The sequence below is a fragment of the Gymnodraco acuticeps genome, unplaced genomic scaffold (genome assembly GCF_902827175.1).
Source record: "Gymnodraco acuticeps unplaced genomic scaffold, fGymAcu1.1, whole genome shotgun sequence".
NCBI lineage: Eukaryota > Metazoa > Chordata > Actinopteri > Perciformes > Bathydraconidae > Gymnodraco > Gymnodraco acuticeps.
This window is the reverse complement of record NW_022989848.1, coordinates 18,955-46,457: the sequence shown is the minus strand read 5'-3', so window position 1 is coordinate 46,457 and position 27,503 is coordinate 18,955. Positions and strand designations below refer to the sequence as shown.

At 43.0% G+C, this 27,503-nt stretch overlaps 1 protein-coding gene and 2 pseudogenes across 1 annotated transcript in view; 1 reads left to right on the top strand and 2 right to left on the bottom strand.

The window, feature by feature from the left end:
- LOC117561472 (sulfotransferase 2B1-like) overlaps positions 1–20,473 on the bottom strand; it is an 81,845-nt gene extending 61,372 nt beyond the window's left edge. Inside the window, exons 1-2 of the mRNA XM_034238916.1 lie at positions 20,340–20,473; positions 12,379–12,511 (exon numbers count right to left, since the gene is read on the bottom strand). Of these exons, the coding sequence (XP_034094807.1) occupies positions 12,379–12,439 (61 nt within the window). The 5' untranslated portion in view covers positions 12,440–12,511; positions 20,340–20,473. The remainder of the gene's footprint in view (positions 1–12,378; positions 12,512–20,339) is intronic.
- Positions 16,269–17,669, bottom strand: LOC117561502 (annotated as a pseudogene).
- Positions 20,474–26,040: 5,567 nt separating the features above from the next.
- On the top strand, positions 26,041–26,985 carry LOC117561465 (annotated as a pseudogene).
- The last annotated feature ends 518 nt before the right edge of the window (positions 26,986–27,503 follow it).

Below are 27,503 nucleotides of genomic sequence, written 5' to 3'. Positions count from 1 at the left end.
TCATGCTAGGGAAGAGAACAGGCGTTGCTACCCAGTTGTGTAGTAAATTCCCAAGCCTGTTTGTGTGGCACTGCTCCAATCATCGTCTAGAGCTGGCAGTTGGGGATGTGGTCAAGGAGGTCTCAGGGCTCAATCATTTCCAGATCTTTTTTGACAAACTCTATTCCTTGTTCCATGCCCCCCCCCAAAAATCAGAGGCAGTTAGCGCAGTGTGCGCAAGCAGTCGGACAGCGTCTCCTGGTGATAGGGCGTGTTTTGTCCATCCGCTGGGTGGCTTCAAGTGAAAGGAGCGTCAGAGCAGTCTGGGAAAACTACCGAGTGCTTCATGATCACTTCACAAATGCTGCAAACGACACGAGCAGGGATTCCAGAGACAGAGCAAAGTACAAGGGGCCTGGATGATGTGCTCACATCTGCAACGTTTGTCAGCAATCTGGGACTGATGTACGATGCGCTCACAGAGCTCAGCGACCTCTCTCGGCAACTCCAAAAAAGAGAGATGACACTGCCTACAGCAGATAGGCTCTTAACTCGAGAAATACGAGTTTTTGAATCCATGGTCACCATGCCTGGCCCACACATGACTACAGTTCATACAGCTCTAGCTGAGAAGTCCTTCAAGGGTGTTGCCCTGCGTGAGAATGGCAGGCTTGTACAGATTCATGCAGGTCAGTTTTTCCGCAGTATGGTAGAGAATCTGAGACACAGAATGACTTCCACAACCTCCTCTCATGTCAGCACAAGAGAAATCCCATTACATGGCCGGGAGGCCCGGGACAATCAGCTAATCCAGGACATGAAAGTTATCCATCCTGGAAGTTGGCCTGAAGAGGAGTTAAACGTACAGTATGGGGACGTAGAGGTGCTACGTTTGTGCGAAGTGCTGAAAGTGGACAGAAGAGAGACTGTTCAGGGCTTTCGCGAATACAAGGAAACCAGGGCATCCCGTACACCTGCTGCCATGGAGCCTCTACTGAAAGCAGTCCGAACCATCGCTGTCTCCACTAGTGAGTGTGAGCGGGGCATTCAGCTGCATGAACGATATCCTTACTGCAAAAAGGAATGCTCTCTCTGTCAGCCGACTGTCCAGCCTGGTTTTCATTAAATGTAATGGACCATCACTAGGACAGTTCAATCCGGAACAGTATGTGAGGTCCTGGCTGGCAAAGGGAAGGAGAAGTGCTGATGAACGAGCCTGTCCAGCTCCAGCCCCTGATACTGATGTCCCCAAGGCCTTCTGGAGCCTTTTCTAACAATGTGAAGTATATTGCAAAGCAGCTCACCCAGTGAGAAGACTTTTGGCATAATATGCCGATTTGTACAGATCCTGGAGATAGAAGGACTTCAGACCAACCAGGGAGTTATCTGATCGGCTTGGTGTTCAATGTAACTCTTTACCATGGCTCAGACTTTGTTACTTGCAGTTACAGTTTCTCATTTTAGATTGTGCAAATGTTGCATTTGTTTTTACATGTTCTTTGTTCATGCTCTTTATCATTTTTCTGAGTTGGAAAGTTAGATTGCATCATAGTTTACTTTATACATATTTGTATTCTTCAGTGGTGAAGTATATTGCAAAGCAGCTCAGCCATGTGAGAAGACTTTTGGCACTTTTCGTTTTTCGTTTTCTGAGTTGGAAAGTTAGATTGCATTCAAAATGTACAGAAATACTTAATTTTGTTAAAGCTTTTTATAAAAAATGCTTCTGACCAGAGCTTTGTTTCCTTGTCATTAATGTTGAACACCACCAGAGGGGCTCTCACCTGAAAGGTCTCTGCTTCATGTGTCTTCAGCAGAAGATCTAGACTTTGATTGCTATATTTTCAGTTAATATTGACCTTACTGAGCTTTAGCCATATCCGCTGCCTATCATAAAAAAATGTTAAGTACAGTGAACCTTTCTAAAATATACAGTAGTAAAGAGACAAACCCACCAGCATTATAGTAGCCAAATTCTTGTTTGTGGGCTGTATATATAAAATTGACTTGAAAAAGTTGCTGATTTTAGAGTACTGGCACCTTTTTCATTCCAATTCAAGCACTGGTTATGATAAGTAATAAGGGTATTTTTACCTTGAGTTCTGTGCTAAGTGCATTTTTTCGCTCAGGGCTAATTTAGACGCTTCTTGTGAGACTTGTGCTTTGTTTCGGTAAAAATGGTTCATATCTTCAGTTAGCTGAGTTTCTAACCGTTAAGTGAGTACGACACATTAATAGGTTTTTAAATATTAAGAAGCCATGAGACACAGTTTCGTGAAAAAACTACCCGCCAGACCCGGATTAGGGTCCTCTCGGGCTTAACAGGTTAAGAAACAAACAGCTCTCAGCTCTCCAGAGGGTTTACTTTATTCTGTCAGCAGCTCATTCCTTAAAGCAGGAGCTTCAGATTGATTATAATTACAGGAAGTATGAAGAGTTTATTTCACGCTTGTTATAACAATAAGTTATTGGGCTTTTTTCTTATCAAGTTAGATTTGTTAGGAAATGTTTTCAGCTTTAATTGACTGCATTTATTTTAAAGGTGGGCTCATTAACACATGAATACTACTGTGTAATATATGTGTACATATATATTTAAGAAGTACAATATAAGACAAGCAGAAGTTTCATGTGTGGGCCGTATTTCATTATACTTTCAGAATTGGCTGAGGGCCGATTCAGAGGGCCGCATTTGGCCCCCGGGCCGCAGTTTGGACACCCCTGGTCTAGAAACAAAAAACATCCCATAAGAACAGACTACCTTTCCCGCTCTTCTGTAAAACCCCATATGTCTGTTAGAGAGTTGTTTATTTTATTTATTAAACTGTATAAAAGCTCTCTCCAGTTTGAGTGGTTGCACTCGGCTGTGGAGACATTGCTCTTCATGTTGTATGCCTCTTTGCAAAAGATTAAAAAGACTCAGAAAGACATCTCTTTGATTAGTTAATTTCAAGAATTCCCAGCACATTTTGGCGTAACGAACAGGATGCACGTTTGACCAGGATCCTGTCTTGGACAACCGCCGGTTAAAACTGTGCACAGTAGAGTCTGGGACTTTTTTCCTCAACCTCGCCACCACACTCAAACCACGTCACCAAACATGTCTCTTCACACTGGTATACCACCCTGATCACTACTCATCACACATCCTCTGTTGTGATTGATTATATACTGCATTGTCTGGTTTTTATGCTGTTGTTTTGTTTTTGTGTTTTCTCATCTTGTACAGCGACCTTGAAAGGCTTGAAAGGCAACATACAAATAAAATGCATTCTTATTATTCTTATTATTTGCAACACAGCATTTTCAGCGCATCACCCTCCATGCAGAACGTAATGTTTATCCCTGGAGCCTGTCTCCACCAGTTGTGGCACTACCCCAACTTGAATGGATGTGCGAGGGCTTGGGCTGTGCAATTAATCGTATTTTAATCTTGATTACGATTTTGGCTTGCGACGATTACGAAAACAACGTAATCAAAATAAAACGATTATCTTTGCTGCATTCCCTTTCGCAATGAGGCCGCTTTCTGTACTGTTGGACGGGGCGGGACGGGCGAGATGTGTAGGAAGGACAGTGGCAGGTCTGGGAAGCAAAACTTGGTTCCGAGCAGTGGCGGCCGGCCCATAGGGGCGCTAGGGGCACCGCCCCACCTCTTCCCACATTCTAGATTGCCATAAAACAAATATTTGTATTTGATTAATTTTACACTTTTTTTTATGAACAAGGTATATTTTATATAGTTGGTGTCAGTCAAATGTATAATCTACGATAAAATATCGATAAAAATGCTTTTACGATGTCTAAAGTTACGATAAGTCACGTGTTTCATGCTTGGGAAACTAATTAATAAAAATAAACTGCCCAGTATGAACACTTTTATAGCCCTTATCAGATTCATAAGGTCCTTAACCTGTTAAGCCCGATTGGCGGCGGGGGCAAATATGGACCCAGCTGTTTTTTCTTTTGACCTAGAGCTGTACGAGCTAAAGTACACTCTTCAGTGTATTCATTGTGAGTGGAGGAGAGCCTCGGCTGGAGGGGCCAAAGAGGCTGCCCTCAAAAAGGCACAAATGGAGGTGGCCAACAAGCCATGGTTGAGGAGCTCGTTGCCTGAATGGCTAGGGCTGTTTTCGGGCAGCCCCGAGTGCCAGCCTCCAGCCTCGGACCCTTTCTTGGGGTCCACATGGATGATGCTATGCAACTAGCCATGTTTAGGAAAGTAAACACAGCTGTCCAATGAGGGCTACAGGATGGGATCAGTAAGCATAATAAGGAGGTTGACAAAAACAGGCACTCAAATAATACACTGTATCAAGTGCAGTGTGCCTTTGAGCTAGCCCTGTGTTGTAAAATGACATATGTTTTGAGTTTGTGTATACGTTTGCTTACATTTTGGTAGAGCTCCCCCTGGAGTAATCTGAGCTTTATGCATACACACACACACAAACACACACACACACACACACACACACACACACACACACACACACACACACACACACACACACACACACACACACACACACACACACACACACACACACACACACACACACACACACACACACACACACAGCAGCAGCAGCAGTCCTCAGCTCCCATTGGCTCCCACATAACTTGAACCCTGCCCTTTGTGACAAAGGCTGTGGGGAAGTTGAAAAATATGTGTCTTCAGATGAATACTTTGCCAATAATCTAATTTATTATGTTCAGCAGGTTGTGGAAGTGCGCCCCAACATATTTGTTGATCTTCTTTATTGGTATTCTTTAATTTGATATTATGTATTTAATTGTAGATATAAATGTATAATTTATTTTATTTATATTTGTATTGGTTTTTCAGTTGAATTATACTTAAGGTTCAGGGTAATCAACTGTTAAAAAGATACCGTTCAAATTATTATGATTTATTTTTTAAAAGTTCTATAAATTGATTTTTTCAAAGTCAATGAATAATCGTATTTAATTATCGTGATATAAAAAATAACACACACACACACACACACACACACACACACACACACACACACACACACACACACACACACACACACACACACGACAGCTCTATCTCTTTGTTTGAAGTTGCACACTGACATACTGCCAACGACATAATCAATCAGTCTGTACTGCATAATGTCTACTAAATTAATCAGAATACTGATCACACTGAAGTCAACGCAGGTCAAAAAGTACTACTTCTTCCACACAATGTCATATTTTCCAGTTTTATTTTAAGGCAAATTCAATTATTTAATATATGTTTTACTACATTAAATAATGTGTAATCTTTCTTCAGCCATACACATTGCATTCGGACTTAGCAACAATAGCAAAAACATGTCAATCTGAACAGAGGTCCTTTTATCACCTCAGGAACATCGCACTCACTCTGTCTGACGCCGAAAAGCTGGTCCATGCCTTTGTCTCCTCCAGGCTGGACTACTGCAATGCACTCCTCATCGGGATCCCTAACAAAAGCATCCAGAAGCTCCAATACATTCAGAACAGCGCTGCTAGGATCCTGATGAGGGTGCGCAAATATGATCACATCACCCCCATCCTTAAAGCACTACACTGGCTACCCGTGGAACTGAGGATCGAATTCAAGGTCTCCGTCCTCACCCACCAGTGTGTCCATGGAACTGCCCCTCCCTACCTCAAGGAACTCCTCACCCCCCATACCTCCTTGCGGACCACCCGCTCCAGCAACTCCAACTTCCTCAAACCCCCCAGGACTAAGCTCCGTACTATGGGAGACCGGGCCTTCTGCTCGGCTGCTCCCAGTCTGTGGAATGCTCTCCCCGACCAAATGAGAGCACCACAGACCGTGGAGGCTTTAAAAAGGCCTCAAAACCCATCTCTTCAAAAGAGCCTTTGCCTAGACCTTTTTATCACCCTTTTATTTTTATTTTTGTATTGCTTTTTATTAATTCTACCGTGTTGTGTAATGTTTATTTATACTGTTCATGCTCACTACTTGTAGCACTTCGGGATTTGAAATCAAATATGAAGTGCTTTATAAATGGAACCCATTATTATTATTATTATTTTAGAATATAACTCAAACCCAGTCCGTCATTACAGTATTTTAGAATCACAAGAGTGAGATTTAAGTATCTTAAGGGTAACAATGAGCTTGATAGATTTTCTAAACCAGGGGTATAACAAGGCATAGATCACTGGGTTCAGACAAGAGTTAAAATACAGCAACCAGACTACATTGGGTAAGGTTAAAGTACTGTATTCAATATCCTCACCTATAAGGGATGGAGTGTAATATGGAAACAAACATATTAGAAACACAAGGACTGGCTGACACGAGTCCTGGCTGCTTTCATCTCAGATTTCTTAACAGTTTGCACCAACTGAAAGTTGCATAGTGACAGCAATAACCAACTCGGTATCACGGCAAGATGTGAACATGTGACGATTTACCATGCTGGGAGACGTGAAGATGTCACGATTTCGTCCCTTCAAACGTGACAGTTACACGGTATTGTTAACCCCATGTAACCAGTGGAGAAATACCAGAAATGCCAAGCAAATGCTACCCCGACGGTCGGTTGTTATTGTCGATATTGATATAATAATTTTTTTTTTTAATAGTCACACTCGATTACGCCGATTGTCTTGTTGCCCCCAGCTGGTCGACACCTTTTAGCAGAAACAAAGGCTACATTAATGTATTAAATCGATGTTAATCCCATGCGTGTGGATGTGGAATTAACGGACGTGACGATGTGCGATTGCGTTGCCAGGCAACCAGCTTCGGTTCATGTTAATTTACAAACTGTTCAACTACAACCCATAGTTATATTTAAAAACATGTTAGAAGGCCTCACGAAATACTTTAATGTCAATTTAAATGTGAAGGAATGTGTGTACAACAAAATACATCCGTCATAAACGAAACCGGAAACAGACGTAGGCAAGTGATCCTCAGCTCGGTGATTGGATGGTTTAGCCGCAATGCAAGCTGGGATTTGGTGTTTATGCGATGTGAAATCTGAAAACATTTTTTCAAAATAAAATAATACTTTATTCCGAGTGTGCTTGCTTTTCTCTTTGAAAGTCATCACATAACTGCATTGTAATACACGGTTCGGCTGCATTAAATATTACATATCTGCCGTAGTTCTCTATTTATAGAGCCCTGATGAGAAGACTTCTGGACAAACATGAAGAACTGCCGCCAAAACTGAAAACGTGACGTGGATCATAAATATATAAGCAATTAAACAACATCTTACATTTCTTTTCACACAATACGTCTCCTTGCAGTATCAACACTAATTCGGCTGACTAGAATAGAAAGATAGAAAGGGACACCTAGTGGTTTAAAGGGCCCAAGTCATGCTTTTCCGGTTGTTACCCGTCCCCTTGTGTGTTATGAAGGTTTGTATGCATGTAAACGGCCTGCAGAGTCAAAACCCCTCAAAGTACACCCTGTAGTGAGTAAAACTCTAACACAGAAAAGACCCCCCCAAAACGCCTCGTTGGAGATTTCTCATTTTCTTCCTGGGTACTCTGACGTGGGGATACCCAGAGGCCACACCCTCTGCCAGCCTTTCACGACACAAAGCTTCCCAAACCTTTCAGCGATTCATGCCGGATATGTACAGCGTAGGGCACTGAAGAACGATGCTGTTCCTACTTTGTTTGGACCAGCGGGAGAGTCGGGTACACAACCTGTAAGTATTCATTGTTGTTTGTGTATTTATGATGTTTAAAACAAACAAGGTATCTACCACGACTGTTTAAATGGGTAAACGTTTTTCGGACTGCTAAGTTGGGATCGCGGAGAAATGCTCTCCGCAGACCCATGCTCACAGCGTTATAAACCTTACTCAATATCAAGCCACACTTATTGTTTTTACTTCGGCTGTGAGTGTTTGTGTGCTCAGGATGAGTTTAGCTTGTTCTTGCTGTATTGTTTCGCCGACACGGAAGCCCTGTCTTCTCCTCACAGCAGCTCCTCACGAGCAGCTGCATGTCGCGTGACCAATCAGAGCACACTGGGCTCACAGGGAGGGGGGGGCGAGCTCCAACAAGCCGTTTAGGACAAAGAGTGAATACCAGTGAATACACATACTTTACAGAGATGCTGTATGAGAAACCAATGTGAGTTTGGAACATTGCACAGTATAAATCTATGTTAGTACACCTCAACAATGGAATTATGATCAGTAGAAATGGCCATGACATGGCCCTTTAAGCACATTATTGAATTTTATTATTTTTATTATTTTAAAACTAATGACATATCTATAGGTCTTATGAATATGTCTTTATTATCAGGCTATGTTCCACAATCATTCAAAGTAGCAGTGATAAAACCGCTTCTTAAAAAGCACAACCTCGATCCAGAGGTTTTAGCCAATTATAGACCTATTTCTAATCTTCCGTTCCTCTCAAAATTCTTGAGAAAGCGGGTCGCAAAACAGCTGTGTGATTACTTAAAAAACAATTGATTTATTTGAAGATTTTCAGTCTGGCTTTAGAACACATCATAGCACAGAGACAGCTCTGGTTTAAAGTCACAAATGACCTTCTAATAGCCTCTGACAAGGGACTTTGTCTCTATTCTTGTTTTGCTCGATCTCAGTGCTGCATGTGATACTATCGACAATGATATCCTATTGCAAAGACTAGAGCACTTAGTTGGCATACAGGGAACTGCTTTAGGCTGGTTTAGGTCCTATCTATCTGAACGCTCTCAGTTTGTACGTGTCTATGATGAATCTTCACGCAAACCAAAGTTAGCCATGGAGTGCCACAGGGCTCAGTGCTCGGACCTATTTTGTTCACATTTATATATGCTTCCGCAATATTATAAGGAATCATTCTGTAAACTTTCATTGTTATGCGGATGATACTCAACTATATTTATCAATCAAGCCTGATGAAATTAATCATCTAAATAAAATTCAAGACTGCCTCAAGGGCTTAAAAACGTGGATGACCTTAAACTTTTTTGATGTTAAACACGACAAACGGAAGTTATTGTACTTGGCCCGAAGAAATCTACGAAACAAATTATCTAAAGATATACTAAACTATGGATGGCATTAATTTGGCCTTCAGTGAGACTGTAAGGAATCTTGGTGTTATATTTGATCAGGATTTATCCTTTAACGCACACATAAAATCAATCTCAAGGACCGCCTACTTCCATCTACGTAACATTGCAAAAATCAGGCATATCTTGCCTCAAAACGATGCAGAGAAAATAGTCCATGCATTTGTTACGTCAAGGCTGGATTATTGTAACTCTTTATTATCAGGGTGTGCCAAGAAGTCAGTCAAGTCGCTTCAGCTGGATTCAAAATGCTGCAGCTCGTGTACTAACCAGAGTTAGGAAAAGGGACCACATTACTCCTGTTCTGGCTGCCTTACACTGGCTCTCTATAGAACACAGGATAGAATTAAAATTATTCTTCTCGCCTACAAAGCCCTTAATGGGCAGTGCCATCTTACCTTAACGAACCTCATTATACCCTACTGTCCTACTAGGGCATTGCGTCCAAGAATGCAGGGTTGTTGGTTGTTCTAGAGTCTCTAAAAGTACAATGGGAGCCAGAGCCTTTTCTTATCAAGCTCCACATTTGTGGAATCAGCTTCCAGTTTGTGGTTCGGTGGGCGGCAGGACACCCTATCCGTTTTTAAGAGTGCGCTTAAGACCTTCCCTTTTTGATAAAGCTTATAGTTAGGGCTGATTAGATTCACCCCTAGTTTTGCTGATATAGGCTTAGGTTTTGTCGGGGGACATCTTACTTCTTCCTTCTCTCTGTCTATACCTGTGTACTCTCATGTTCCGATTAACCAGCTTCCCCAATTCTTTCTTTTTGGTGTCTATATACGCTGGGATCCGGAGACATGGATGATCCTGCGCTCCTCTGTCCTGGATCGCGAGCCCTGGATCTTGAGTCGTGGCTGTGGTCCTGGATCATAGGTCCCGGATGGATTATCCTCGTGGATTCATCTTCCTATTACATGCATTTCCAAAACATTTGGACTACCTATGTTGCAAATGTATATCTTTTCAATTTACACAACGGCATCTATTGCAACGTCTGTCCGTCCTGGGAGAGGGGATCCCTCCTCTGTTGCTCTCCCTGAGGTTTCTCCATTTTCCCTTTAAACTGTGGGTTTTCTTCGGAAGTTTTTCCTTGTACGATGTGAGGGTCTAAGGACAGAGGGTGTCGTATGGTCATACTGATATTATGTAACACACGGTGAAGTCCACTGAGACAAATGTTAACATTTGTGATATTGGGCTATATAAATAAACATTGATTGATTGATTGATTGAAAGCCTGTCATCGGCCTTAATGCACAATTATTTTAGACCAGTTGGAAATAAATACAGATAGTTCAACCTTAAAACAAAATGATCTTCCAGGAAAGCAGCCCTGTGAGATGTAACTATAGACTGTACGTGACATCAAAGAATCTTGCTGGGACTATGCTGTCACCTTCTGGTGCAGAAGTCAAATGGCTCAAAATAAACTCATGAGTTGCTTCTAAATACTCTCTCTGTACACACGTGGACTTACATGTTGTTACAGTTACAATATTGTTTTAATATTGTCTGCTTATCTGTATTATTGTGTTGCATTGTTGGAGAAGCCTGTGACCTAAGAGTTTCAACGACATAATTACTCTGTAGCTATGTTAGTTTGACAATAAAGAACCTTGAACCTTGAGCTACAAACCTCAACTAATGTGGTTTGTAGATTTCAATCTTTTGGATTCAGGATTTCAAGGGATATAACTTTCACATTTTGGTTTAAGAAATAATTGTTGAATCGCATGTGATTTATTATATTTTCTTCTGTTGTTTGTGCTTTCACCCATTCTTGTCTTGAGGTTTCTCATAATATTGCAATATGTATGTAAAATGGGAAGGGGTGTGTCACAAGTATTTGCCACTAGATGTCACTAGACAGGTTTTGGATGCATTGGTTCTGTCGCAGCTTGATTACTGTTTTGTACTTTGGTCTAGTGCTGCAGAGAAAGACTTAAACAAATTAAGTGGCAGCCAGGTTGATGCCAGGTGGCAGGAAAGAGTCTCATTGAAGAGAAACACAGATCACTCTTCTCACGCTCACAGTGAATATGAGAGACAAGTAGGCTGACTAAAAAAAACAAGGGTGTGCCGCGTGAATAGCACATCTTGTCAATGCAAACAGACCATTATAGCACCGTTATAATTAATGTTAAACCTGAGATTCGACTAGAGAACAAATACATAATAGAATAAAGGTCATGAGATCTCGGCATTGCACAAACAAACAAATCTCATCTTTAAAATCAACATTTACCTTCACTGGTGAGAGAAAACAAATCCCATCACAGTTCATTTGTGGGACTTTTACCTTTCTAGTATTGAACAGACAATGAAAAATACATAACATATGAAGAAAAACGATTATGCAATCTAATTTATAACACCCGCCATCACGGGCCACGGACTCACTTTTACAATTAATTAAAAAGAAACCGGATCTGATTTCGGTACGGTATACCGTAGCCACCAGTAACCGGTATTTCGGTAATACCGGATACCGGTATGCATCCCTACTAAGAGCAAATAGTTTATGCTGCCTACGTTTCTTTGCTCTCCGTTATAGAAGCATTGAGATCCATGTTTTTAATTATTATTTAAATGTTTTTCTCTCTTGTGTTGGACTTGAAGCTTGTGACATGAATGAAAAGGTGTTGCTGTTTGCCGGGTGGGAGAAAGGAACTTTGAAAATGATCGAAGGGGATATGGCGGTATATACGGTGAAATAAAGTCATTTGGGCAAAGATGGAAACGTGGCTTTAAATGCTGAGCGTGAAATGGATGTGTAAGAACCGTAACACTAGATATGATTGTTTCTCAGGGACATTTTAGCTCCATTTGTTTTGTTTTACTGGTTTGAGTCTTTTGTGTTGTCCCATATGATGCAAATAAAATAATCAAATGTGAGAAAGTACGGTATGTTCCTTTTAAAAATGTCTTAAAGTAATGTGTTGTGTACAGTACCATTTCTGTGATGTATAACGACATATAACATGATAGAAGGAAAACACTTTTTTCCACATTTGTTTAAGTCACAAACAAATGTCTTTTGTCTAATTGTGTGTAATGTTACAGAAAATGGTGAAACACAACTAACTAATTTGACATTTTGGTAAATTACTAAAGGTGAAGATGTGACAGGGTGGAGGCTTTTAATCGTTTTCTTTTTTAAACAGACGGAGGGCGAGATTTGGTACAAGTCCATCAGAGAAGACCTCTTTTATACTTATTGTATGTTTATTGTGTACATTATGAAAAATGCAGAACATTGAGTGCAAGTGACTATGAAATAAGACCTTTGTGTTTTGTAGAAAGGTTGTATCTACCTGTGCTTGGGTGGAAGTTCTTGTTGATGATCAGACAGGTTCCGATGCAGGGATAGTCCATCTTGCAGCGGTAAGGGTCACTACAGCTGCGGGGGGCCGAGTCTCACTGCTGCCTGCAGGCTTTGCACCCAACCTAAAAATACACACACACACACACACACACACACACACACACACACACACACACACACACACACACACACACACACACACACACACACACACACACACACACACACACACACACACACACACACACACACACACACACACACACACACACACACACACACACACACACACACACACACACACACACACACACACACCCATGTGAAAACAGGGATGGATACTAAACAGGCCTACCAAATAGAGGCCCCATTACCCAAATACCCATTACCTTCTATTTAACATCTACATGCTCCCCCTCGGTGAAATCATCCGCCAACATGGTCTCAACTTCCACTCCTATGCCGACGACACCCAACTCTACATTAGCACCAATCCATCATCCCAGCTACCCCCACCGTCAGTAGTCAACTGCCTCCACGACATCAAAACCTGGATGTCAACAAATCTACTGAGACTCAATAAAAACAAAACAGAGCTCATGGTTGTGGCCCCAAAAACACTGCTCCGGAAGGTCGGAGATCTCCTCCTCACCATCGATGGCTGCTCCATCCACCCTTCCCCTGAGGTTCGCAGCCTGGGCGTCACTCTGGACTCTAGCCTCACCTTCAACTCCCACATCAGGTCAACTGTCAAAACTGCGTTCTTCCACCTTCACAACATCTCTAGACTCCGGCCCTCTCTCCCGACCCCGTTGCAGAAACATTCATTAATCTCCTCACGCCTGGACTACTGCAATGGAGTCCTGTTCGGGGTCACCAGCAAAGCCCTGGACAGGCTCCAGTACGTCCAGAACTCTGCAGCCAGGCTCCTCACCCACACTAAGCCCTGGCAACACATTACCCCCCACCCTCATCCACCTTCACTGGCTCCCGGTCAAGTGCACGCATCCAGTACAAACTCCTCCTGCTAACCTACAAATCTCTCCACTCCCTAGCCCCTCCATACATCTCTGACCTCCTTCAGCCCTACACCCCCTCTCGTCAACTGCGGTCCTCCGACAACGGGCTGCTCTCCATCCAGCGCTCCAAGCTAAAAACCTTTGGCAACAGGGCTTTCAGTGTCGCAGCTCCCACCCTCTGGAATGCTCTCCCCTCTGCTATCAGGAATGCCGACTCTCTGGACACCTTCAAAAAACACCTCAAACACCATCTGTTCACCCGGGCCTTTGGCCTCAGCTAAAATGAAGTAACCAGCAACCGCTTATTTTTTTCATAACCTGTGTATCCTTGTGACTATTATTATTTTGTTGTTTTATTTCCCATTGTAAAGCGTCCTTGGATCTCTTGAAAGGCGCTATAAAAATAAAATATATTATTAAATGATCATAGCCCTTCTTGGCTTCACCAACAGAATGAAACTAAAAGAGCTACGTACAGAAAAAGTCAAATAATCACAAAGCAACAACAGAGAAACAAAGAAATACTACAAAGAGACACCAGACGACTTTAAAGAGTTAAACAGATGTCAAAGAGACTCAAAACTATTTTAAAAAGACAACAAATACTTCAAAAACACAAAATAATTGTAAAGAGTTACAAAGACTTCGAGAGGAGGCCGCAGCAAAACCTCGCCTTTGCCTGACCCGGCTAACGCTACTCGAGGGGTGGCTGAAGCTAACGCACTCGACGCCGAACTTTTACAAAGTATGATGGACTCCCTGAAAGCCGACATTATTGGCAAGATGTACTCTTTGTCTTCCAGCCTACGCTCCGAGATTACCTCTGTCCGAAAAGAACTAAAAGAGTCAATAGGACCATTACAAGATAAAGTCGAGCAAACTGAGCTTGAGCTTGAACGAGCTGCTACGGACCATAGCGGCCGGATAACGGAGCTGAAAGCTACAGTTAGCATGTGTATACATCGGGGCTCGGAGCCTGTGAGAGATTTAACGAGGGGTTACGTATGGTAACCCTTGTTATATAAGCACAGGCGGAGCCCTCTACTCGGGGCACTGTCTGTCCTATACCGCTCGCTGAAGAGAGGTGTTAGGAGGCGGTCAGGAGGCGAGGCCTCCTTTTATACGGTGAGATGCGCGCGCATTCAGGTAGGCCCGCCCCGGGGCCGGCTACGTCTATAGAAGTCTCAGTAGGTGAATGCTCGCATGATAAGGTAGTACCCATAGAGTCCAGTAGAGGGCTCCGCCTGTGCTTATATAACAAGGCTTACCATACGTAACCCCTCGTTAGAGATCAAGATTTTTATTATTTTATTTGTTACTTTTCACTTTAGTTTTTCTGAGCAAATGTTCTAGAGACCCAAAGCTGTATCTACAAATGTTCTGTCTTCATACAGGTCAAAACGTATACAGCTAAATATGTCTGTACATCTTGGATATTAAACGAGATGTCCACTTTTTTTATCTTCAGACAACCCTCAGCTTATTTTGCACATTTGTACACAGAGCTACCAGACTTCTGATGTGCAATAACTGCCGTAGGGTTGTCGGTTCAAGTCCCCGCACAGATCTAAAAATGGAGTGTGGACTGCTACTGCTGGGAGAGGGCCCTCAATAGCTATACTAGGATGGGTTACAAGCAGAGACCACATTTCACTGTGTGCTTTTTAAATGTATTTGTGACCAATAAAACTCAGACATGTGGTACACACTACAGGAGAATAGGGTAAACAATAAACTAACAGATATCACCATGAACCCCCCCCCCCCCTCATTACGGACATTAACAGTTATCTTTTACATTACACGTTTTCTGACATGTCATGTTTAAATATGTTCATGAAGAGTTATAATGCTAACTTTTGAGGAGTTTGTTTCCCTAAAGTGATGAAAACTGTGTGTGTGTGTGTGTGTGTGTGTGTGTGTGTGTGTGTGTGTGTGTGTGTGTGTGTGTGTGTGTGTGTGTGTGTGTGTGTGTGTGTGTGTGTGTGTGTGTGTGTGTGTCAGACACAGACAGTAAAAACATAATCCTAATATGGATTTTGGATGTTTGAGTGGATTACAGAAAACATCATTAAGTCCCACTTTATTATTATTGATGTTAATTATTATAACGTGTTACATCATATATTTTGCATTACTCTGTATATTATATAACCATGTATTAATTAATGATCTTATAAAGTTGTTGCTAACAGGCCAAAGTTTCTCTCCTCAGAGGACTAAGGAGAAACCTTTTTTGTTGACCGCCTCGGATCAATTACTGAGATAATCACCTCAGCTACTCAGCAGCTCAGGTGAGTGTGTGTTGTGTTTGTGACAACAGAGCCCCCCTCCCCCGCCCCCCCCCTGAGACTCACTGTGACCACTGGGTCATAATTAGCTCTTTGTACACTGGCTGTAGTCGGAGAGGGGGGGAGGGGCTCTAATGACCCTCATTACATCAGCTTCTGTGGACACGGCTGTGATCTGAACACTTAGCATCATATTACTGAGAGGCCAACACACACACACACACACACACACACACACACACACACACACACACACACACACACACACACACACACACACACTAATAGACACACACACACACACTTTCCAGTCTTACCTAGAGACGCAACTAAAACTAGACTTTTTTGTATTTGCTAAACGTTTATGTGTAAGACAGAAAATATTTAGCTGATTCATGATTTTGGGGGGGGGGCCCTAAAGACCCTCATTACATCAGCTTCTGTGGACACTGCTGTGATCTGAATACATTGCATCATGTTACTGAGAGACAACACACACACACACACACACACACACACACACACACACACACTCTTCAGGTCATTTCTGATCACTTTGTCACCACATGTTGACCTCTTGACCTTAGAGTGTAAAAGTTAATGCTCTTTTGAACTCATCGTGAAGATTGCTCATCTTACGATTGTTTATCGTAATAAGACAACACAGATTGGATTGCGGGAAGAAGAACTTGTATTTTCAGTTGCTCTTATTATTGCTATGTAGGCTTTTGCTTTTGTTGTATACTTTATTATGGTGGGTAAATATGATCTGTGATTCTTCTTTGTAATCGTTAGTATCTGTCTCTGAGGGGGCGGCTGTTAAAGCTGCAGCTTCCTGATCTCTTCTGTCACAGTTCTTCATTTTTCATCATCTGTATTTGATGCAGTCTTTTATGTGCGCAAACAAACTGATTCAAGTTTACAAACACAACACAACACCAACAAAGAGTCAACAGCAACACAAAGCTGTTTGGCATTGGCAGAGAAGATCTGGCACATTATTCGTGGCGTGACCCACACACTCAGCTCTGCTTCTCATCCCACAAACGCTTGTTCCTCACAAATGTGGCTCCATTGAAAAGAGAAATAAACAGGCTTTCCAACGGTATGAAATGTAATGCCAAGAAGCATTGTGACAAACAAGTAGTCGTCTACCAAACACACATTTCCTGACTTGTTGTGCTTTGTTTAGTAACTCTTCGCCCAACCCAGGTAACATTAGTGTGATTTGATCCGACACAACAACAATTGAAGGTGTTTAGAGGTTTCTTTCACGTTCAGTCCGTATATGATTGGGTTGAAGACGGAGTGATAGGAAACTATTTGCAAAGTCAATATCAAACGTGTCATTTTGGGAATATTGAATCCTAGAGGAATTATAACAAGATCTAAATCAGATAAACAGGGAAAGCTGATTAAAACCAACAGGTGGGGTCAACAGGTCTGTGCAGCTTTTCTCCTGTACTCTCTACCATTCTGATATGATAGTATAAGTCTCCTGGTGTATGTAAAAAGTATGAAGATAAGAGGCAGAAGGGACACATTTACCAACATGAACACTCCATATACAGAGAGAGCGCTCGAGCTCACACGCTGAAGATTGTAAATTGAATTGTTACAAAAATCCCCCTAATAGTAAAACTGCAGAGTTTGCTATTAGAATAAAGAATGCATCCCAATGCAGTCTCACAAGTCGGCAGAAGCCAAGACAAAACCAGACAGACATCGACAGTTCTTTTCCTCACGATGGTTGAATAATGCAGAGGTTTACAGAGAGACACGTATCTGTCGCAGGCCATGGCTGCCAGCAGTGAACACTCTGAAAAGGTCAAAGTCATATTCATCACATTTTGAAACAGACGGGCTCGATAACATATGATCTGTTTCTCTGATAAGAAGTCAATCAGAAGCCTGGGGTAAATATTGGTGCTATAAAGAACAGAGTCAATCAAAAAAGCTGCAATGAACATGTACGTGTGGTGCAGTGGGTTGAGCGTTGGTGTTCGTATCAGGGGGTCACAGGTTCAAACCCCGCAGCAGTCAGCTGAGACCCTTCACCCCAAAGTGCTCCTGTGGGGATTGCCCATCAGTATTGAGTATGTGAGTCGCTTTGGATAAAAGCGTCTAACAAGTGACCTGTGATGTAATGTACATAGGCTCATGAGGCTTTTGTGAATAACAGGGTTCATACACTTCTCCATGACTTCTCAATGACCTTTACCTAATTTTCCATGACCAAAAAGAATGACCACTGAAAATGGTTTATTTGAACATGGAACAGGAAAATAAGGTCTGATATGAAACATGTAGTGCCGATCTAAAACAAATCAAATAGTAGGCTTACTAGCTTCTACTCGCTAAAGCAACTGCAGTCAGGGAGGCAAAGTCATCAGGTATGAAAAAGGTGACAAGGACCCGACCCCTGACCCCACGGAATATCGGTTTAGGAATAACAGAGGAGTTTAGCAGTCAGAGCGACTAAAGCAGCAGGTCATAATAACAGAAACGCCAAAGAGTCACATCTAATAGAAATATATAAAAGCTTTTATTTTAATTGTGTAGCAGTCAGTTTATCATTCTGGCAGCACTGTTGAGTAAATGTATTTTCATGCCTCTGTGCAAGGCTTAGTCTTTCTATCTGTATAGCCAGTGGTGTAAAGTAACTAAGTTCATAAACTCAAGTACTATACTTGGGTACAATTTTGAGATACTTGTACTTTAAGTATTTCAATGTTTTGCTACTTTGTTCTTCTTCTCCTCTACAGTTCAGAGGTACATGGTGTACTTCTACTCCACTACATGTATTTAATACCTTTAGTTACTTCACAGATGTGGATGAATGATGTGAAATATAATCAAGTGTTAAATCAGACTCTAGTTCCACCTGGAGTAAATCCTCCAGCTACCCTGCAGTATACAAAGTCATTCAAACTAGCTGCACCTTTACCAGCTTTGAGAACACTTTCATGATCAATCATTATAAAACATATCATATATATTATTCTGAAGTGGACCAATCTACACAATGACTACTTTTACTTTAGATGAGAATACTTTTCTACTTTCACTTGAGGAACATTTTGAATGCTTTTATTGTAACAGAGTATTCCTACACTCTGGTACTTCTACTTTTACTCAAGAACAAGATCTGAGTACTTCTACTTTTACTCAAGAACATGATCTGAGCACTTCTACTTTGACTCAAGTACAAAATCTGAGCACTTCTACTTTTACTCAAGTACAAGATCTGAGTACTTCTACTTTTACTCAAGTACAAGACCTGAGTACTTCTACTTTTACTCAAGTACAATATCTGAGTACTTCTACTTTTACTCAAGTACAAGATCTGAGTACTTCTACTTTTACTCAAGTACAAGATCTGAGTACTTCTACTAAAGTACAAGATCTGAGTACTTCTACTCTAGTAAATATCTATACTTATACCACCTCTGTTTATAGCCTATGAAAAAAACTATTAGAAAACGAAGGCTAAAGCTAACGTTAGCAGATAGTGACAATGTATGCTAGCTAGCTAGCTCAACGATTCCTTAAATAATATTGCGACAGAAAAACGTTCCAGTTCACATCACGCTCTGCCGCTCTGCTCTGAACACCTGAACGGCCCGTTCTAACAGCTGTTCACCAGCGGCTCAGTCCGTGCCACAGTGACTCCGCACAGTTAACGAACGCACCGTAGATAATGTAGCTGACCCTCATCCCGGAGCAGCAGAGTTCAGCCGACAGGCAGGAAGACTCGAGCACACAGCTCGCGCTTCATATATTAAAAAATAACACCATGCGCGTCATGATGGCACCTAACAGCTCGCGACCGCAGATTATTTCGGTGATTAGATCAAATGTAAATTATATTTGACGCAACTTTAGTTACATTTCCATGACTTTTCCAAAACTTTGGGAAAAATATCGTTTTCCATAACTTTTCCAGGGCCTGGAATTTGCATTTTGAATTTCCATGACTTTTCCAGGTTTTCAATGACCGTACGAACCCTGGAACAACAATGATGCACACAGTAGTGGAATTACTGCAGATGATCAGAACATAAACATGATCACAAAATACAGATATCTATATCTCTGCACTTCCACATGCCCATCAAAAGTGATGTCACATTGAATTGAGCATCCATCAGTAATGCAGGCAGATCATATGTTCACTCTCATGAACAATACCTGAACAGTCTCTCTTGCAGGAACATGCAAGCTGTGATGCAGAGTGCTAATGCTTCACACAAAGAGTGACAGACAGTGACTGAGTCTGTGGGAGGTTTTTTATCTGACTGCTAACTCCTCTATGGATCTCATTAAACTCCATCAACACGTGAAGAGCTTCAGCAAACTGAATTATACTGAATACAAAGGCAATGTTTGATGTAACGTGGATTGATCACGTTACTGTGAGAGTTAACTGTAAATTAGGTTAAATTGTTAACATAGGTTCAGGAGCATGGCCACGCCTAAAACTCCGCCTCGAACCACGGCCACCCCTATTTATATCCGGCAAAACTTCCGGCCACTGCTTGTCTCCATCCTTTCAAGGACTGACAGCCAGACCGTGATTCACGCCGCGCGTCGTCACGGTTCAAACAAGCTAAACGCTACCACGAGAACATTCAACTCACCATGGATCCCGAACTGCTGATCAACTCACCGGAGTCAGACGAAGATCTCTTCGACATCGGCTACCCGCCATCCACGTTTCAGCAGTTGGATCTTAGCCAAGCATCCGAACGGAGCCGTGTGCGCTCGGCAATCAGTGTCCACACACCAACCGCGACCGCTCCCACTCAAGCTCCCCCAACGAGACACCTCCAACTCCAGACAGGTCCCAGGCTTCGTCTACTCCGCCAGCGTGGGCAAACAACCGGGGCCACAACAGGCACAGCCAGCTCCAATCTCCCCACCAACGGCAGCCTGCCTCACTAGCAGCCCCCGGCCACTCGCAGCGGCGCACTCGACATGCCTCTCGGACGGAGCCGCACTCCGAAACGGAGCCCGAAATCAGGAGGTGGACAGTCATTCAACTCCAACGTTTCCTGAAAGAAAAACGGCATCCACTTTCACCGAAATGACAACAAGGCTAGACTGTTCAACCTCTACAAAGCCTAGAGCAGCACAACGGCAAGACAACGAGACACACAGCTCTTCCTGCTCCAGAGCCAACCACCGCGCGGCGCGCGCACCACGGGTCGTGACGTCCTCCACGGACACAGCCCGACTCACCAGCACCCCCTGGTGGGGCCAGGTGGTATTACCCTCTGTGCCTGCTCTCTCTGTGTCTGACATGTCGCAGCTCATGTCAACCTTTCTCTCATCCCTGTGCTCACAGGCTTCACGAAATCCCCTTGCACATACATCCCTTCATCCCTCCATCCCTTCTTCTTCTTCTTCTCTACCTTCAGCAGTCCACAGCAACCCAGCTTCTGCTTACCTTCCTCCTTTAGCAGCTAACCCCGTATCAACAGCACCACCCACCCAGTAACCTAAGGGGCCATGCTACATGCTAACCCATTAGCCGACTCTTACCCAGTACCTTCTTTTCCCAACTGGTCTATCCTTTCCCCCCCCTCCCCAATCCCTACCCCTTCCCACCCCCTCCCCAATCCCTACCCCATCCCTTCCCCATCCCTACCCATCCTCCCTGTGCAACCAGCTACACTCTAGCCACGCAACACCACCCATCCAGCCAGCCTCCTCAGTCTATCGCCCTTCCCCCGTCCCCCGTCTTGCGCCAACAGATTCTCCTAGGTAACTACGTAGACTTGGCTCAGCTACTACAGTCCATCAATCATCGACACTAGCCAGCCCAGGGAAATGCAGACCAACTTCGGTTTAGTCCAGCTGCGAAATCCATCACCTATGAGGTCTAAGGACTTAACCCCCGCAGAGTTCGCCCTAGCTTTTTCCCTTTACCGCGACGTCATCTGCTCAGTCTATCCCACACGCAGAACCGAGTTGGACGACCTCCTCATCGAGCTCGACATGGCCTTACACTTCGGAGACTCAGGTTTTTACACCTACCACGTCCACTTTGCAAGCCAAGCCGCATCAAGCAGTTCAACCAGGGAACATACTGGGGCGCTCTGGACTCCGAGCTTTACTGCCGCATCTTCGCAGCACGCGCATCCCTCTCTTGCCAATTATGCGGAGCCCCCTCCCACCCGGCCTCAGCGTGGTCAGTCAGCGCCCCACCACCCGAGCCGCCCCGCTCACTCCCCTTTCCTTCAAGAGGCAACGCCTCAACCTTCAACCGCCTGTCACCTGCCGCACCCCCACCTCCCATCATCCTCTAGGCCCGCAAACGAACGTTCACCAACCAACGGCCCCGTTTCAAAGGGCGTCAACAGACGCGGAAGGCCAATCCTCTACCAGGAGGCAGGATGGTGCGCAACAATTTCAATGACCTAGGCTGCTCTCTTTCTAGCTGCCGCCTCATGCACATCTGCTCTTTCTGCGGCGGCGCTCATGCCAGGAGCACCTGCCCTCACAACCCAACTACACCAGCAGATTGAATAGCACGGCACCTCAGCACACCCGTCAAGATAAGCAACTTAGCTACCGCCTCAGTGAATCATCCAGATAGTTTGTTTACTTTCTCACCAATGGCTTCACCCATGGTTTCCCCCAGGCATAGCAATACTGCCTGACACATCTCACATCTGCCACAATCTTCAGTCCGCTTTTAACAGAACCTCACACCTTCGACACCTTACTGGCCAAAGAAGTCAAAGAAGGATTCATGATAGGCCATTCGATAGTCCCCCCTTTCCAGTATCCGCATCAGTCCAGTAGGCATAGCTACTCGGAATACTCCGGGAAAAAGAGGCTCATAATAGACCTGTCTTCTCCACACGGCTCAGCCATCCCGAGCATTAACAGCGTCATTCCAAGCCCAGACTTTTCGATGCAATACGCAAACATCGACCACGCCATCACCCTCATCTGCTCAGCAGGCCGGGAAGCATGGCTCTCTAAGGCAGACATCACCAGTGCACTCAAGATCTTGCCTATTCACCCAGACTCCTGGCGTTTCTTTGGAGCGTACTGGAAGGGAGCCTATTACTTCTCAGTACGCCTCACATTCGGCTGCAGAAGCAGTCCCAAAATCTTTGACTCCCTTTCAGAAGCTCTGTGCCGGATCTTGACAAACAACCACAGACTCCCCTATGTGCTCCATCTTCTCGACGACTTTTCTCACTGTCACTCCACCATCCTCACCCCCCTGCCACGGGCTGAGCACACTCATACAAAACATTTTTCAAGACCTTGCATTCCTCTGTCTGAAGAGAAAACCTCAGGGCCTACAACCTCCATTGAGTTTCTAGACATCACCCTGGACTCAATGTCTTTCCAGGATCTTCTCTATCCTCAGAGAAAGTACAGCGCATCACTCTCCTCTTGTCAAACTACTTATAGGCAGACAGATGCACAAAACGGCAGCTGTTAGCCCTCCACGGCAAACGACTCTTCATATTCACACTCCGAAGGAGTAAAACGGATCAGCTGGGAATTTCTTTACCCATCCACATCTTTACATTACATGACATTACATTGCATTTAGCTGACGCTTTTATCCAACAGCGACTTACAATAAGTGCGTTTCGACCAACAAAATACAAACTTGAAGAAAACAGAATCATATAAGTACATCAGGTTTCATAGAGAAAACATTTAAAGTGCTACTCAACTGGCTTTAGGTAAGCCAGTCCTTTATTAGTATATAGTGCTTTGTTAGTAATTCTATCGCTCGAAAGTGGAGTCGAAAGAGATGATCTTCCGCCTGAACTCGTATCCCAGCCCATACGAGCCACTAACCAAATACCTCAGCGCAAGGTACGATGCACACGCAACGCCTCAACTCTTTCTCACCGAAACAGAAACGGCCACACGTTTTGGTTCCAGAGGAACACTTTCCACAATGTGTTGCTTATTTTGGGGATATGTTCAGAACATTATTCGAGCCATTCCTTCCGCATTGGCGCAGCGTCCACAACAGCTTGGTGGTGTGTGTATTGGTGTGTGTGTGTGTGTGTGTGTGTATGTGTGTGTGTCGGTGTGTGTGTGTGTTGTGTGGTGTGTGTGTGTGTTGTGTGTGTGTGTGGTGTGTGTGTGTGTTGTGTGTGTGTGTGTGTGTGTTGTGTGTGTGTGTGTGTGTGTGTGTGTGTGTGTGTGTGTGTGTGTGTGTGCCCCGTCCGCCGTCCCCCGTCCTCCTTCCTCTGGCTTTTGCTGTTTGCGTGGTCTTCCCCCCCCCTCCTTCCGTCCCCCTTTATTCTTATTCTGTTCCTTTTCTCCCGTGTTCCCTCCTCCTTCTTTTGTCTTCCTCTCTGTCTCTTCTCTCCGTTTCTTCTCTTCCTGTATCTTATAAAGTTGTTGTTAATGTGTTTGCTAACAGGCCAAAGTTTCTCTCCTCAGAGGACTAAGGAGAAACCTTTTTTGTTGACCGCCTCGGATCAATTATTCTGTGGACACGGCTGTCATCTGAATACATTGCATCATATTACTGAGAGGCCAACACACACACACACACACACACACACACACACACACACACACACACACACACACCACAGGTGTTTGTCTCTCAGCAACAAACCTATAGTGTCCAGCTTCTTCAGAGTGGATCATTACAGGGGAGGGGGGCTTCCTCTCATCATGTCAAAGCTCTCACTAACAAGCTGAGTCACATACACTGTTTTATTGTTAGTTCCCACGTTGAATCTTAAAACATAATTGTTGATGGTTGGTTCAGTTGTCTAACTATTGTCTGTAATAGTTGTCCTCATTATATTGAATGCTTTCAAGGTTATCGTGCTGATCTGAACACAAGTATAACATATGTAAATGTTCCTACACTTTCAGGCATGGAATCAGTAAGTCAATAATGATTCTGTATGAGTGTATTTCAATGTACTGATGTACTGAGAGTGTTGAATTCATTGAATATGGTATTCTTATGCAAGCTTTTGCAAGCATTGATTAACATAGTGTATATGCTATGGATTATTCTCACTTACATTATCCTTCTATGTGATGATACTATATGCTGGCTGGGGCACGTTTAGCCTTTTTTTCAGGTCTTCCTCTCCTCCCTTTACCGGTTGGTCTTTGAATGCACCTCTCTTTTTGCTTTAGGTGCAAACACAAACATTTGAAATCTGAGTGAAATACTGTTTCAATAAGTGAGAGATGCCAGGATTGTGGTGCATGTAGTTTATGAGAAGGTCTTAGTTTGTGTACATCACTTCTTCGGTTACTTGGAATTGATATTTACTATTGTCAGGTCCAGCTGTGAACGTTTGCCGTTCACATGCATGCAGGTTATTGTGGTTTTTTAGTATTGTATGTGTTGAATTAGGACATGTTGCAGTTATATTTCCGTCCTTTTATCCAGATATAGAAAGCCTGAGTAAGTTCTGTGAACTCCTGTTTGAATAACTGAGACAGGCCAGACCTTTGCTGCATGTAGTGTATGTGGAGGTGAGATATTCCCAGCACAATATTGTCACGTACAACCCTAGGAGATTTTACAATTCACATGCATGCATGCAGGCTGATTTTGTATTATATATGAATATTGAGTAACATACGTTGTTTTATTGTTTAGTACCTGGACACAGGTAGATAATCATACTGTATACATGTGTATACTGCTTCTGCATGCAAGTATTTGTGCACATATATGCATTTAAAATAAGGAAAGAATATATTCTCACTTATATTTGACTTACTTCAAATGAGATTATATTGATTATTGTCTGCTTGTGACCTTTCCTTAAGTTTACATCTCCTTTCTATAACTCTTGTTCTTTCTATGAATGTTGTCTCTGTTCAGGCCGACTTGCACAACATGAAGGAGGCAATGTGTAGGAGTGTGAAATAATGTTTAAATCAATGTGAATGACCATGTTGGTGGGTTCATGTAGTTTATGAGACTTTTTCCTGCCCTTCATTTGTGTGCTTCTGTTCTCCAGCTACATGAAGCTAAATTCAATATTGTCAAGTACAAGTGTTAGGAAGGTTTGTAATTCACATGCACGCAGGCTTATTGTTGTTTTTGCATTACTGTTGGTGTTGAATTACGACATTTTCCTTTGAACATTTCCCTTATTGTGCATTTATATTCCCCCTTCCTTCGCAGATATAGAGAGCCTGAATAAGTCCTGTTGAACTACTGTATGTGGAGGTGAGATTTTCCCAGAGTGTTATATTTAACATACAACTGTTGGAGATTGCAATGCAGGCTGATTTTGTATTAATATCTGAAATGTAGCTAACAGCATCTTCATTAACAGTTCCTGTATTGTTCCTCTCTTTGGAGCAGACATGAAGAGCAACAGCAGCCTGAACCCTCCCTACTTCAGTTGACTCTGTTTGCCAGACTTTGGGCCCCTCAGATACCTGTTCTTCATCTTGTGTCTGTTCATCTATGTGACTATAGTCTCTGCTAACATGGTCATTATTCTGGCAGTGTTCCTGGAGAAGGCTCTGCATCAGCCCATGTATATTTTCATCAGCTCTCTGTGTGTAAACTCTCTGTTTGGCTCAGCTGGATTCTTCCCCAGGTTCCTGCAGGACATCGTCTCTGACTCTCATTTGGTCTCACGTCCATTATGCTTTATTCAGGTGTATGTTATTTACACCTATGCTTGCTGTGAGATGACCATCCTCACCATCATGGCCTACGACAGATTCATTGCTATCTGTCAGCCCTTACACTACCACAGTAAAATGACCTTCAAATGGTGCAGGTTCTTGTGCTCGTTGCTGTTTTATACCCAGTATTTACTATTGGCTCTGCGTCTATCTTACTGTTAGATTACCGCTGTGTGGAAATAAACTGAACCGATTTTCTGCTCTAACTGGCCTGTGGTGCAGCTCTCCTGTGTGGACACCACTCCAAACAACATAGTTGGTCAGTTTCTCTCGGTGACCATCATCTTCATCCCCCTATTCTTCGTCCTGTACACATATCTACAGATTCTGCTGGTCTGCAGGAAGAGATCGTCTGAATTCAGAGGAAGGCGTTACAAACCTGCCTGCCCTCACATCGTGTCCTTTATGACCTACTCCATCTCTCTCTTCCTCGAGGTTGTCTTTAACTCGATTTGAGGCTGATCAACTGAATCCAAGCATCACAGTTATTTTGTCTTTAGCGTATCTGATCATTTCCCCCCCCTCAATAACCCTATCGTGTATGGCCTGGGTCTGCCTCAAATCAAAGGAGTCGTGTTAAGATTTCTGAAGAAGGGTCCTGCTGCTGAAATATAAAAGGAATATGTTGACCATGTTAGATTGTGTTTCCTATCATAATTATTTAAAGGGATACATGATTAGATAGAGATCAACATAAAGCACAACAACAATATTGTATATGCTTGATTTAACTCAGATTTGGCTTGAATTTCCCTCAAATGTTAAAATATTTACTATTCTGTTAAATGTAATAGATTTAAAGTTAGAACACATATTATGTTCTGCCTCTTCATGCATATTTAAGGTCAATATTAAAATGTATTTTATTTGAACATGTCCTCATAAAAAGTAGATTTGACAGGAATTCAGGTTTACTGTATGTTAGGCATTATGATGTTACACCTCTTACTGTGTATTGTGTTTTAATGATTTTGTTGTGAATCATTCACCCTGTGTTACTATAATGAAAATGTAATGATGATGTAATATATTCAATAAACAACAGTCTACAGCCATGTGAGTCCCTGCTTTTTTCACCTTCACTTAAATGCTATTGTTAGCCATTTGGAACATGTTTAACCTTGAAGCATGCT